Here is a 14,859-nt window from a genome sequence, read left to right as displayed (position 1 = left end):
GCTAGCATCACAACACATTATTGTCAAAAAGATATTCTCCACCAGCTGTGACTCAGTATCACCAGTTTCCTTCGAACGGTCAAACAGAGTCAGAAAAAGACTGTAAACAACTGGCACTGAGGTGACAGACAGAAGAACTCAACCACAGATCATAATGGAAACAACAGCCTCCCTGTTCAAGTAAGTAACATTCATTTGTTGATATTCAGTACTGTTACTTACAATACACCTATTCATCTTTAGAAGAATCATCGGAGTAAGAAGCTGCCACATATATACATTTGATCAAAGTTATTAGTAAATATATACATACTGACATATTTAGTTTAAAAATGGTTTTATCAGTGCTCGTCCTTGGCTTTAACGTTTGTTTCACTCCATTAACAGCTCTTTAGATAAGACAGAGAGTCTGATTACAGCCATGTGCTGTCTGTGCTTCTCGCACTTTTAAAGCAGTCATTGATTATTCTAGGAAAAAATATTTTTTTGACATTATTTGTGTCCTTATTAACCTCCATGGATCTCTTTCTACCATGGAACAAAAAACAAAGATACTGAAGAATCACATTGGTCGCTCTTATTCATGCAGTTCTAAAATATGAGCAGGCCTACTGTTGTTTTCAAACTTCAAAAGGGACACAAAAACACCAAAGTATTATAAAAGATATTAGATAGCTCTGTGTTATTACCAGATCGTAATGTAAGGTAATAATCCAGTGATGTTTAAGTGATAATCTTTGCTTTTAGTGAGCTGATCAGATCAGTAAGTTACTCACACACTTGTCAGCAAATTATTCAGACAAACTTATGAACTGGACAATTCAATGATAAAATAAAAAGAAAAATTTGTTCACAAATGAGGCATGCAGCATGACGGTGAGTAAATAATGAAGCATTTGAGCATTATTGTGCTAACTGTTCCTTTAAGTGTAGTTCCTTTTCTACACTGACTCTTGACAAAACCGTTTTTGTACTCTTATTCTTTTTTCTTTGGCGTTTTGCCTCCTCCTCATTCCCCATCGCTCTTTCTCTCAGGTCAGTGTCTCGGCGGGTTTGGTCGCCCCCTCAGCGTCCATTCAGAGTGTGTTCCTGGGACAGAGAATCAAAAAAAGGGCTCACTGCTGGAACTCTAGAGGAGCTCAAAGAGAAGGTAGGAAACTAAACATCGTTCAACTGGAAGTTTTGCCACTTACTTAAAAGGATCTTTTAGATGTATACATTGCTTAATAATCTTGCCTCTTGGATCTTGCAGTGGTTTTATCTTTGTGTAGCGCCCCCACCCTGTGATAAAGCTCATCCAGTTTTCTAGACATCCTACAATGACCAGTCTTTTATCACAAACATTGCTGTACATTTGAACATTGTGGAGCATTTTATACTGGATTCTTACCTCAGGCAGCTCAGGCTCTCTTGATATCTACTGTGCTGACTTTGGTGTGTGAAGAGGATGGGACAGAGGTTGACTCAGAAGAGTTCCTCTTAGCTCTGCCGGACAACACTGTTTTCCTGGCCCTGACACCCGGAGAGACCTGGAAACCTCATCCTGTATGTATTTTTGTTTATTTCAGGTATTTCACTTATCTGATTGCCTTCATCCACATTAGAAAGGTGGTAATATGTCACATCTATACTTATCATCTCATCAAGAAGCTAAAATCCCTGTGAAATATTTTGTATAAACAGAACTTTCTTATATTGTGTCATTTGTATCGTTCAGTTCCTTATCTTAACTTCACCTATCCCTCCTAGTTACGTCAAAGGGGTGGAAACAAACCGGGTGAGAGTAAACCAAGTACAGGAAAAGACATTGCTCAGATCACCTTTGATCTTTACCGTACGCACCCCAAAGACGTATTCGGCTCACTAAATGTGAAAGCCACATTCCAAGGGCTCTACTCTGTCAGTGCAGATTTTCAATGCTTGGGGCCAAAGAAAGTCCTGAGGTAAACAGAATACAGATGGAAACTCTAAGCATTGTTATGGTTGTTTTTACTATTTATTTGTACAAAATAGCTTTTTTCAAGCCACTGAATTGTATCCTACACTTTTGTTGTCTTTTAGGGAGGCCCTCAGAGTCATGTCCACTCTACTCCATGCTGCTGGACAATTACTGATCTCATCTGCTGCTGTCATTCGCCGTATTATCCATGGGGCAGATCTTCTTCAAGCCCAGCAGCATGGCAAACCTATAGAGTATTGAGAATAACTGGAGTATAAGGAATAACCAGAGAATTAGGACATCAATCCGAGATCACTAAAAATGTAACTGAGGGATGTTTTTTTCTAAAATGTTTGCAACCATTGTTATATGGTAACAACACTAAGGTTCATTTTAACATTAATGCATTAGGTATAATAAATGAACAACAGTTAATCTAGGCAAATGTTAATTGACACACCACACTTCAAATGTTTGGGTTCAATGTAATTTATTCCACTGATGGCAAAGCTGAATCTTCAGCAGCCATACTCCAGTCTCGAACATTACAAATCGTTTTTAGAAATTATTCTAATATGCTGATTTGGTGCTCAAGAAACATTTCTTGTATTATCAATGTTAAAACTTTTGTGGCAATCATGAATAGAAAGTTCGAAAGAACAGCATTTATTTGTTAGTGGATGCATTAAATTATGTTAATGGACTTTATTGTAAATTGGGAAGTTATGCTGGTTTAATGGAAGATTGCTCCTGCAAAATTGCTCCAGTTGTTTCTATGAAAGCTGCCCTTAAGGAGTGATTTTATTTTTTATTTTTATTATTCTTAGTCTAGGACTACCCAGTGTTACTTATTCTATGTGTTTGACCTTCTTTATAAATGTTTATTTTAACTTTACCAATACTTTATTCAGTATGTTTACGTGATAGACTACTATATAATTTTGTCTTTCTCATTTTGTAAGTCGCTTTGGATAAAAGCATCAGCTAAATGAACAAATGTACATGTTATGTAAATATGAAATTGTCATAACAGTGAATGTTTAGAAAAAGAAAAATTAAATATAAAAACGTTTTAAGATCAATTTATAAGTAAAACCAAATTGGTACAAAAAGCTTCAGCACAAAAAAGGACAGTCTCTCTATAGTCAGCTTACTCAATGCATAGACTAATAAACTCCATATCAACACTACTTAACTTTTTAATTAGTCTTCAAATAATAATAATAATAATAATAAAAATCACAAATATTTTGATTGAGGGGGGGAGGGCAATCAAGCACATAAATTGTGTAGTATTATGTCAGCATAGTGTTTCCATCAAAGAAACATATCTGTGTAGCACACTGTGGATCTAAAAGATTGCAGTTATGCTTATAACTTTAAATACAACTGACCTTTGTAAAAGCAAACATCTACATATCTAAGCTCGAAGTACAACTTAAACATGAAAATGGCAACACACATGCATTCGCTCTGCTGAGTCACACCGAGAACCACAACGAATAGAACTCTGATAAAACAAGCTACAAAACAAAATACATTGTGCAGTCATTCAGTGCCTTTTGTTTCAGTTACTTTAAGGTACATATTCTAATACTAAAGATTTTTGATTCAAGTAAGATGCTTAGTTTTGGAGATACATATTGCATAACAATGTTGTGAGAGAGGATCTACCAGGCCCTGGATCATAGCATTAAACCGGGATGGAAATATCCAGACAGGTTAAAGGAGAGGGAAAGAAAAGGTTTTGTGTAACATCTTTGGCAGTGACGTGGAATTCAATTTCCACCTATCTGCACAGCTACAAATGCTATTGCAAACTGACTTTGCTTCTGAGGTCAGAGTTCACCCTCAGGCACAACTGGGGTACTTCCTCTAAAAAGTTCATTCCATGTTGCTGCTTCGCCGCCTCCACCTCCGTTAATTAACGTAGAATCGCCCAAACTCAACCCTGAGCCCATGTTCTCAAATGAAAATCTCCCCCGTGAATATTTCCCACCCCTTTTCTGCTGTTGCGTTATTACATTGATGATGTGTTCCCTCTCCTCTGAGGTCATCCAGCGCATCTGATTGTGTTTGACATGATAACGCGTGTCTCCCGTACCACTGGATGATCTCTGTCCGCGTCAGACCCGTCTTCTGCTGGAGTATCAGGTAGTCGTCGCTTGTGGGCCACTGGCAGCGCAGGAAGCTTTGCCGCAAAATTCCAACTGTTCCCTCGTCTTCTTACGAAGTCGCACATTCGGTTCTACCCGGCCGCGGATGAATGACGGAGATGGAGAAGGAGAGGGAGAGATGTCCGCAGAATGTTGTTGAACGGAAGTGCTGCCGTCATCAAACTCGCCTTCATCGCTTGCTACCTCCTTGGTCTCATTCGATTGGCTGACTGGTCCCTCATCGTCAGCCAAATCCACATCAACCTCAAACCCCGCCTCCGTGTCATCAACCTCGTCATTGTCGTAAATATCAGCACTCGGTAGAACATCGTTCTCCAGCGCGTTCTGAGAGTTCTGCTGCATCAGCTGCAGTGACCGATTGCGCTTCGCGAGCTTAGCTAGCCAAGCCCTGCCGTTCCTGCGAAGCTGATAGCGACTGTCAGCAAACCATTTGCGAATTTCACGCCGATTAAGTCCAGTCATTCTCTGGAGCCGCTGAACTTCGCCGTCGGATGGCCAAGACTTCTGTACAAAACTCCGGCGCAGGGCCATCAGCTGTGCTTTCGATTTTTTCCCCGGTAAGCAGCGTAGAGACTGTGAAAGCTCAGGAAGTTCGGGGTATGACATTGCAGCGTGTTGGTTGTACGATGAACGTCCAAATGAATCCAGCAGCTTGACTCCAGTATTGTGAGGTGGTGGTCGGTTTCTACTGTCACTTTGGAATTGGGGATTAACTTGAGGAACTTGTGATGTGGGTGCAAGACCGTTTTTGTACACAACATTATTGCTGAGCAACTGCTGTATGTCGTTATTGGATTGGGAAGCATTATTCTGGCTAAAATGCAAGCGGTTTTGGTCGCTGATGATGTGCTGAGGAACAGTCCGGCTGGGTTTAGGCGTCTGGTCTTTCTGATCTACATGGGCAACTGCTGCAGGTGGTGATATAAAAACATGCTGAGGTTCCTCACGTCCTAAACATTCCTCCTCGTCGTCTATTTCCACACACTCTTCGGCTACTGCTCTTTTCTGAATGTGCCACAGCTTGCGTCGCGTCTCTTGGATGTCGTCGTCAGCCCAGCTGATCCCGTAACGTACCCGCTGCATCATGAACCACGCTTTAACTCGGTCCGGCGGTAACGCACACTTTCGAGCTAGAGCGCTCGCCTCCTGCGACGTGGGGTATGGGAATGCATTAAACGCTTCTACGAGTTCTGACACGGCATCCAGCTCGTGGACCTGCTCCGAGCGCACCCAGATAAGTTTTAACCCTTCGGATACCAGTGGAAGACAAACCAGGTTAGTCTGGTTGTGGGACGATGTGCCAGAGGAGACTGTTCGCCTCTTTAGGCAGGACTCCTTGATCCCTGAAGAGCAGGGTGACTGCTCCTGAGGTAACTTGGGGGAGGAGCTCTGCGATTCTTCAGGAGCAGGTGAGTCGTCCATCTTCTCTTCCTGTTCTTTGGGATCCACCTAGGATGAGGTCTCATTTGAGTCTTCAGGAGCAGATTCTGTTTCCTCAGTGGTGACTGGCTGAAAAGGGTGAGATCAAGACATATGAATATAAAATGCATCAGATGAGAAATTCTCTCTTATTGGCTTACAAAGGCACAAAAGGTCATCTGTTGTTACTTTTCACTGCTAATAAAATCACCACAAAAATCGACTTCTATTTTTAAAGGTTTATGATAAATAATTTAATCACACACATTTAATCACACACATTTTTTTTTATCTCCCTCTATGTTGTAACAACATCTCATCTCTGATGACCAGCAACCTGTTACCCATTTGACATCACAGAAATTATCAAATAACAATTCAACCAACTTCCTGATGGACAATATCAAGTCCCACCCTACTTTTTTTTTTCCTCATATGAGAAGCCATTTACTCGCATATGCAGAACAATAGGGGGTAAAAAAACGATTGCAATTTCCATTTTATGACAATTTTAAAATTAGATAAATGTACGTGAGGGTGTCCTATATTGTAATTATAGACACATCTAAAGACCACTGTTAGGCCCGCAAGGGTAAACTGAATTTCCCATGGGAATTTCATATGTGCTTATCATTTCAATTTGAGAAATAAGGTCTGTTATTGTTACTTGAAAACATGTTCAAGTTACATAAATGATAAACACTCATACTTCAAACACTGCTGTGTATAAGCTGCTAAAATAGAAATTTTATGCAAATATGAAAAATAACACATGAAAGTCTCTTTAAGTAATGCATTTCCTCAAAACTGTAAACTGCCATTCTAAAAACCTATGGGACATTTCTGAGAGAACACATGGCTTGAAACTGCTTTATATATATACATATATATATATATATATACATATATATATATATATATATATATATATATATATATATATATATATATATATATAATTTAGATTAAACACTCTAATATTCCATATAAAATTAAGCATGGTTGGCATTTGAGATTATTTTCAAACAGGTTTCCCAACTCACTCCCCACTCTGTCATTGGTCAGTCAAACAGATAGCCCCACCCCTCCCCCCAAATGCACACCATTGCTTGAGTAAATGACATCACAGTGTTTACACTTTTCAGGTAAGAAGCTGAACAAGAGTCTTTGCCTAGAAGTCCTGATTGAAGGAATTTACATTTAAACAAAAACTCCATTCAAAGCATCTCTAGTTGTTCACACAACTAACACACACTCATGCACATCGATAAATACTGACAAAAGACAAAACTTTACTTACTTTATCCTTAGCAGCGCTCTTTTCCAGGTCACCATTGAAGCAGGGTGTCTCCGCATCGCCCACACGCTCGTGCTCCGGAGTTTCACATCCCTCGCTCCTCACCGAGTCAGAAAGACTGGTGACAGGGTGAGCGGCGTGCAGGTGCTGGCTGAGGCATTTAACGTCTGGCGCTTTATAACCACAAATCCGGCACTCGTAAGCGTCCTTAACCGTCATCTCCCTGGCATCTCCTCCAGACTTTTCCGCGGGGTCTGGAGGTGAAGAGTGCGTTCTTGTGCTCTCGAACCGCGGAGCTGCGCACTGCTCCATAGCAACCTATGCACGACCGAGCCAAGACGCAATTCATACAAGCGAACACAGAGGATAGCCAGCTAATTTTCTCCCGCAACAAAGTCGGTATGCAATACCCGCAAGTATGCAACGAGTTTCATTTGAATAAAATAGTTGTATACGGAGTCAACATGTAATGTTGAAGGCTGAGTCCTAATTTATGGCCACACTGGTCTGAATATGGAACAAAGGCGTGCTAGCCAACGTGCTAACACAAAAGCTTGTCGTGCTGGCTTCACACAGATGCATAAAAAGTACAAATTGACATCTCAGATGCAACCCGGTTTATTTATTGTTTTTCTGATGTAGTTACTTGAGAAATAAGGCAATTAAAAGCGTTATTCCCTGCTGATCGCACTCGCCTTCGGGTCGCATACTAGCCCAGAAAACTGTCACAGGTTTGGTTTGTCGCATCCTCTGAATGTGAAGCTAGAGCGGCTTCAAAATAAAAGTTCATTGACAGCCAGCTTCAAGAAGATATTTCAAAATATCTTTACTTTAACAAAACACTAGTAACTGTATATACATACACATTTGCGCACATACAGACAAATACTGAAGATGAATTACGAACTGGCTATAACTGACTTACACTATAGTATAAGACCAATACTTTCAGGGATGTCCTCATTTGGAAAAACTATAAACAAATAAATTAAATGTTTTCTTTTGGATTAGAGGTTAGTCTAGCATTTATAATTTGCATGGGTATTTGACATTAAACTTGTTACACATTTGATTTGTTACTGAATGGCATGCATTTTGATTTATTACGAAGGGGCAATTCTCTCTCTCTCTCTCTCAGACAAAATGTGACCCTGGACCACAAAACCAGTCATAAGGTAAAATTTTTGAAATTGAGATTTATACATCATTCGAAAGCTGAATAAATAAGCTTTCCATTGATGTATGGCATAAGGAAGTTCATCAAAGCAGAACAAAAATGAGAGAACTTGCTGAGATCTTGAAGGAAGATTTGGAGTTTATGATAAGTAGCCCACTGTTACATTTAAGTAAAAAATTTTATCACAGCCTCATGTTTCACATGGGCCGAAGAGGATTGATTAAGTAGTTATTTTAACTTTTTTAATTTTTTATGTCCTTATTTGTACATTTGTATAGTTGTATTTTATATTTAATCTGTATTTATCTGTATTTTAATATTCTACTGTTAGTGTTATCTGTATGCACCAGGGGTCTGAGAGTAACACAGTTTCAATTCTCTGTATGTATGTACTGTACATGTAGAAGAATTGACAATAAAGCAGACTTTGACATAACGATAAGCTCAGAAATAAGTCATGAGGAAGGGTGGATAAAGAAAAAGAATGTGGCTACAGTAGATGTGTTATCCATAGTTAACGAATAAAGGTCACTAATGAACCATCATAAACATCTCTGGATCTTAGCAAACATCATTCCATTAGTAATACATTAACACATACCATAAAAATTACCAAAGGTCGGATGCTGTGTATATAAAGAAAGTATTAGAGGGTTTCACCTTACAGACTCATCATAGCGAGGACAGAGAAAGAGATCATAGAACATTTGAAGAGAAAACAAGAAAATCAGCAGCAAGTATGTCGGCCACGCCTGAAGTTTCCAAGAAACACTTTGTGAGCTGTGATTTATGTGTGGAGGTGAAAACTCCAGCGCTGAAGACCTGCTTGAAGTGTGAAATCTCCATGTGTGCTCAGCACCTGCAGACCCACCTGACCACTCCAGTGCTGCTGCAAACCCATCCTCTGACTAATCCTGTAAAATCAGGATCTTCTAGTCAAATGGCCAGCAAATGCTCAGTTCACGGCAAGCTTGTGGAATACTACTGCCTGGATGATCGCGTGCTGGTGTGCATGTCTTGTGCTATCGAGGAAAGACATCGGCTGCATAACATGAAGACGCTTCAGACTGCCCATGTGAAGCTGGCGAGTCAACTGAAAGAAGAAATAAAGACACTGGCTCAGAAGAAGAACCAGGCTAAACAGCTGGGAAAGTGGCACAAATACCAAATGCAGGATCTGGAGAAATGTGTTGGTCAGCTGACGGAGACTGGATCAACCCTGAAGGATCTGGTCTTCACACGTTTACAGACTTCAGTATCAGCCAGACTGGGTGCTCATCAGACTGCCCAGCGAGCTATCAGATTGGCTCTAGAGGAAGATGATGATTTCAGCTTCTTGCAGAAATTTGCCAGTGTACATGAAGCTATAATGGAGGCTCGCACAGTGGATCTGAAACAAGGCTTGGAGTCAGGACCTGAATGCACTAAATTAATTAAGGAGATCCGAAAGGATGGAGAAATTATTGAGGAGCAGGTGCACAAACTCCAGAGAAGGTTTCTTGCTTTTGCTGATCCTGAATTCCACTCAGTTGTTCAGGATGATCAAAATCCAGTCTCAGAACTAACCTTTGACCCACAGACCCTAGGGCCTGAGATGACTCTGTCTAAAAACCTTAAAACGGTATTCTACAGCTTCTCTGCCAGAAACCTGACCCAAGCTTCTGCAGGCTCAAACGGGACACAGACTCTTCGTTGCCTGCAAACAAATAACAGTGTCAGTCTGCACTGGTTCCTCAAGCTCTCTGAGCATTTTGACTGGACCATTGGCCTTTGTGATACCGGAGCCACGAACGGAAATTATTCAGTGGTATATGGACTGAGGAAACAGAAAAATTCTCTCTTTTCTTTAGAATCAGAAGATGAGACACAAAGTGTCTCAACTTATACGTATGTGACTGGTCAGGCGCTATCTACACGTCTTCAGACTTTACAGTCTACATGTCTCCATGATTTTCTTGTCACTGGTCCTTGGAAGGTGGAAGTGATCTGGGACTATGCTTCAAAACAACTAGCCTTTTACAGCAGAAATAAACAAACAAAAGGTCTTTTACTGTGTAAACTTAAAACAGACATATACGGACAAACACTTTGTCCCTTTATTACTTTTGAAAACATAACCACAACTCTACAAAACACACAGAGAGAGCTGCTTCAGATTGCTCAAACCTATCCCAGGATGTCTAAGGGCCAAGGCAGTTCTTATACAGAAATACTCTGTGTACTCAAACAATAATCAGATAATAATTAGAAAGTAAAGTGGCAAAAGTGTCATTAATTTAATTAGTTTTTTGTTAATTGTTTTTCAGTTGTTAATTCATTATGAAGAATATTTTTTGTTTAATACTTTTTATATTTGTTAATGTTTTCTCGCAGTAACCTCTTTTCTTGGTTTGTGTTAAAATTATTTGCCATTTAAAGCTGGAATAGCTTTAAAAAAGTGCTCATTTAATCTTATTTTTAAGGAAGTTATCGTGTAGGATGTATTATTAATAGTTGAGTTTATTAAGAACAACCATATATCAAAAACATAATTATATTCTTGTCAAAATGCATACTAAAACCTAGTTTCTAATTTTCTCTTAAAAAATGTATCCAATTGCTTAAGTGATAAAGGATGTGATGAGTCAATTATTACAACTGAAATATGCAATTATTGCTCCTTTTTTTTATTAGCCTGGACTTCTCGTCATCCACTTTCTGGATGAAGAATCTCTTTCTTAAAATTATATATTCAGAGATATTATGCAATGTATTTCCATCTTACATATGATTTTATCATTAGGCATAGATGTAGTACTGTAGGAAGATGTGTATAAAATCACCTGAAAAATCCTCATATGCATAGTGGAAGAGAATTCTAACAATTTTCTACGTAATATTTGTTGTGTCAAACTTTACACCACTATGTCACTTTTCCTAAAGTGGTGCGATAACTGTTAAAATCAATGCTCATGTATAAAATAAAATATTTCTTCAAAAGTAAAGGGCAGTTTACTCTTTCAGTCCACACACCATCAGTAAAACAAATTCTCAGTCATTCAAAAATTGCGGGAACTTCCACAAATAAAAAATACATTCCAGTTACAAATGAACTCTTTTTGACATTCTGTGACCTGGACAGATTTAAAAATTCACTGTTTTAATCATGGCTTGTTTATAAAGTTTTACAGCATTTTCACAACAGATTATACTTATTACTTGTTTAGGGATTAAAAACATCACAGTGAATTGTATGCACTCTACATGCTTACAAAAAGTTTTATCATCATTTAAGAGGCAGTGTTAAAAACAAGATGTAAGCAATGGCTGAAAATAAAATTGAATGAAAACTGATTTAAATTTTTCCAATCTACAACACATGCTACATCATACTAGACAATGCATATACTTATCTTTTCTTTGCAAAGGCTGTAGTAAATTCACTTGGGTTAAATTCCCACGTGAACGCAAGATCTGAAAAAAGTATACCTTGAATGCAATGTTTTTGATAAATTTAATATTTTAATTTAATATTTATTTGTAAGTTCATTCACTCATTGAAATTAACAGATGAGATGATCAGTGGGGCAGAGTATTTGTTTTTAATGTTTGTACATGGGTTTAAGATCGGATAGAGATCCTCAGTAAACCACTGATCGGAGAAGGAGTAGATATGAGACCTGGACTCCACATCATAAAAAGAGATCAAGCCTTCCTCATAATCCACAAACACACCCACCTTCTGAGGCTTGACTTTCAGGGAGAGAGAGACAGTGGGTCCAGCACAGGCACTATACTGGTTCCCATTTCTCAAGCGCACTGTCCAGTAACCATTCTGAGGACTCAGTATGATCTTCCCCTTTCTGGTAATGGATTTTCTGGCCACTCCTATATCCCAATCAGTCTTCCCCTTCACCTGCACTTCAAAGTAAAACCTTCCAGAGGAGAATTCCTGCTTTCCCAGGACATTCCCACATTTATCAAACCTCTCAGGGTTATCTGGGACATTCTGTTTTTTTTCTCCACGTCGCACTTGTTTCCCGTCTTCAGACAAGATGAGATACTTATGAGCTGTATCTGGATCCAGTGTCACATCCGCTAATGAAAATTAGAAAATAATTATATTTACATTCCGTGCATATTGAGAGCTAATACAAGATTACAGATGCCAATGGATTAAAAAATGATTAATTATTCCTTTGTTACTAACCTGCATATTTCCTTCTCTTTGTGAACTCTAAAGAGACATGTTTAAAATGTTTTTAAATGTGTTTCAAATAAATTTGGTCCAACACAAAAATTCCACAAATCACATTAAGATTACAATGCATTTTTTTTTTAATTCATAATGAAATTAATCAATATAGTCACAATATCTGGTGCAATTAATGTACCATAAGCAACAGTAAATTCAAAGAATATACCACACATTTAGATATTATATTGAATTGATTTGTTTTTGGAATAATGATGACCTATTAAAAACATAAGCTCACCTTTTTGAATCCTCCTCAAATAGCGAACAAGAAATGTAAAAATATGAATAAGATAAATAAACATTATAATTGTGCAACTATTTATTTCCATTCAGATGCAACTACGAAATTAAGACTTTTTAAAGGCTAGCTATTTTGCATCTATATGAATGAGTGAAAAATGGACATCACCTCTTCTTATGTAAACAAAAGTAGCAACTGCAACTGCAGTAATGATGCTGAGAACAACTGTAATTGACATCCAAATGACTGATGTTCTCCAAATGTGAAACATTTGACCTGTAACAAAAACCTGATTCAATTACACACTCCCAGAAAAAAGTACAAATCTGTCACTGGGGTGGTACTCTACGGTATAAAAACAAAAAAAAAAAAAGGTACATCTTTGTTCCCTATTTACCAATTATTGGGTACATATTTGTACCTAAAATGATATATTAGTACTTTAAAAGCACATACTAGTACCTTTTGAAAGGGTGCCGTCCTGGTGGCAGTATACTTATTATATATGCAAATTATAAACATAAACGTAGGCATTTTCTGTACAATAAATGTGCAAATCTGTGATTAAATCGTAATTAATTCTGAATCATTATGACTGCATGACATTACCTTGGAAATTTGAGAAAGAAAAACCCAATTCATACTTACTTGAGACAATAATGTCAGTTTGCACCATATGATGTCTCAGTTTGACTCTACACTGATACTTGGTCTCACTGTCATGTACAGTGATCCTGCGTTTCACCTTGTAGCCCTTTGCATCTTTATGTGTCTCTTCAGTATCAGAAGCCAAATTCTCTCCTTTACTGTCCAGCCACTGAAGCTCAGGTTTAGGGTTCCAACCTTCACATTCACACAGCAGACGAAGCCCTCCTGAATGATCGAACTCCTCTACAATGATCAGTGGAGGAGTCCCTACAGCTGCAGAGATTAAGCAGAAGAATAATTCATTAATTGTACTTGTACTTCTGATTTCAAAAGCACTGTAGATCAGAGAGAATATTTCTGAGACAGCTAGATTTTCCTTTTTTTCTGTCAATTTTTGTTAGTTATTGGTCTTCTCACCTCCAACATCAACACTAACAGTGATGTCATCATACCAGGAGTTGGACTCAATAAAACACTTGTAAACTCCTTCATCAGAGACTTGGACAGATGAGAGTTTGAGCGATGCGTTTCCATTCTGTAGTTCTTCTTGGAACAGTGCTGTTCTCCCTCTGAAGTACTGGTCCTGCGTCATGATTTTGTTTTCACCATTTTCATAGAGATACACTGTTGAGTCTTGAAGGTCAAGTCTAAACCATTCCACTCTCATGTTTACAGCACTGGTGTTGGGCTTGATGGAACAGGGCAGGATCACATCTTCACCAGGGAAAGTAAAGAGAGGTTCTGCAGGTCCCACAACATTATACATCTCTAAGACAAAGAAAACCATGTTTGAATTGAACATAAAAAGACACCAGTTCATTTATGGCTGTATAGGAGTTGAAGTAAAGTAACCAATTTATTTCCTCATAATTCTAAATCTTCTACATTTTACATGACTGTAGCAAATACAACACAAATACATGCACACAGAAATCACTCTGATCACAGAACAGTTCTGCTGGGGTTTTATTTGCAACATTAAATGGACCTGGTATCACTGGATCTTGAAATGCACAACACTGTCCACTTTTCGTTAAGGTGAGAATGATTACCTGATCTTAAATCTGTAATTGCACAAAAAATCAGAGCCACACCAACCAACTTCATCCTTGCAAAGAAACAACTGCTTTACTATATATAAAAGAAACAGAGTGCATTTTATTTCAAATAATTTGGTACGTGTTAAACACAAATTATTATATTTAGTCAAATGCTTACCTGATCTGTCTCTTGTAAAAAGTGTTTACAAGACTTGCTATCACTTCCTCTTAGAGAAAAACCAGTCAAACCAGAAATCACACACTCAAACGCTTAAAGACGCACACACACACATTCAACATTAGGCACATGCACGCTAGATGCCTATGCTTGTCGGTTTTAGTGATCTTATTGTTAACTGAATCTAAATGTATAAAAAATACTTTTGTTAAGTGAATCCTTGTGGCATCCTTGTGGCGCGGCTGATACAGAAGAGCATACACAGCATACGGTGATATGGAGAGACACAGAGGAGACTGTTGACAAAGGAATTGTTGAATAAAGTCATTATTTTTGTTTTCTTCACTTACAAAAAGTATTCTCGTCGCTTCATAACGTTACGGTTGAACCACTGATGGCAGATGGAGTATTCTGACGATGTCTTTCATACTTTTCTGGACCTTGACAGTGTTACTTGGCAGTCTATGGGACAGTTACAAGCATCCCGGTTTTCATCCAAAATATCT

General features: G+C 38.4%; 3 protein-coding genes across 3 annotated transcripts; 1 reads left to right on the top strand and 2 right to left on the bottom strand.

Annotated features, from left to right (window-relative positions):
- Positions 1-70: 70 nt before the first annotated feature.
- Positions 71-3,011, top strand: cideb (cell death inducing DFFA like effector b). The gene is made up of 5 exons (XM_042727370.1): positions 71-180; positions 1,036-1,150; positions 1,396-1,545; positions 1,750-1,943; positions 2,062-3,011. Exons 1-5 carry the CDS (start codon positions 155-157, stop codon positions 2,198-2,200), a joined length of 624 nt encoding a protein of 207 aa, XP_042583304.1. The 5' UTR covers positions 71-154; the 3' UTR covers positions 2,201-3,011.
- A 23-nt stretch (positions 3,012-3,034) lies between these two features.
- homezb (homeobox and leucine zipper encoding b) lies at positions 3,035-7,579 on the bottom strand. Its single transcript, XM_042727351.1, is given in 4 exon segments — positions 3,035-4,038; positions 4,040-4,143; positions 4,146-5,625; positions 6,836-7,579. Coding segments are annotated over 4 exon segments (2,154 nt in total). The 5' UTR covers positions 7,145-7,579; the 3' UTR covers positions 3,035-3,777.
- A 3,552-nt stretch (positions 7,580-11,131) lies between these two features.
- On the bottom strand, positions 11,132-14,545 carry LOC109092534 (butyrophilin subfamily 1 member A1-like). Its single transcript, XM_042727365.1, has 8 exons — positions 14,354-14,545; positions 14,188-14,266; positions 13,553-13,903; positions 13,136-13,408; positions 12,656-12,763; positions 12,485-12,511; positions 12,199-12,225; positions 11,132-12,086 (listed from the first exon to the last, which is right to left on the bottom strand). Exons 2-8 carry the CDS (start codon positions 14,240-14,242, stop codon positions 11,539-11,541), a joined length of 1,389 nt encoding a protein of 462 aa, XP_042583299.1. The 5' UTR covers positions 14,243-14,266; positions 14,354-14,545; the 3' UTR covers positions 11,132-11,538.
- Positions 14,546-14,859: the final 314 nt, after the last annotated feature.

Source organism: Cyprinus carpio, chromosome B7 (genome assembly GCF_018340385.1).
Source record: "Cyprinus carpio isolate SPL01 chromosome B7, ASM1834038v1, whole genome shotgun sequence".
Taxonomy (NCBI): domain Eukaryota; kingdom Metazoa; phylum Chordata; class Actinopteri; order Cypriniformes; family Cyprinidae; genus Cyprinus; species Cyprinus carpio.
Note: the sequence above shows the minus strand (reverse complement) of the source record. Positions and strands in the feature narration are given on the sequence as shown.

Coding starts and splice junctions, on each gene's coding strand:
- cideb (XM_042727370.1), top strand. CDS start 155: ATGGAAACAACAGCCTCCCTGTTCAA. Junction 181..1,035: donor ACAACAGCCTCCCTGTTCAA/GTAAGTAACATT, acceptor TCTTTCTCTCAG/GTCAGTGTCTCGGCGGGTTT. Junction 1,151..1,395: donor TAGAGGAGCTCAAAGAGAAG/GTAGGAAACTAA, acceptor TTCTTACCTCAG/GCAGCTCAGGCTCTCTTGAT.
- LOC109092534 (XM_042727365.1), bottom strand. CDS start 14,242: ATGAAGTTGGTTGGTGTGGCTCTGATTTTTTGTGCAATTACAGATTTA. Junction 13,904..14,187: donor AATTACAGATTTAAGATCAG/GTAATCATTCTC, acceptor TCTTTGTCTTAG/AGATGTATAATGTTGTGGGA. Junction 12,226..12,484: donor TTTGAGGAGGATTCAAAAAG/GTGAGCTTATGT, acceptor ATGTCTCTTTAG/AGTTCACAAAGAGAAGGAAA.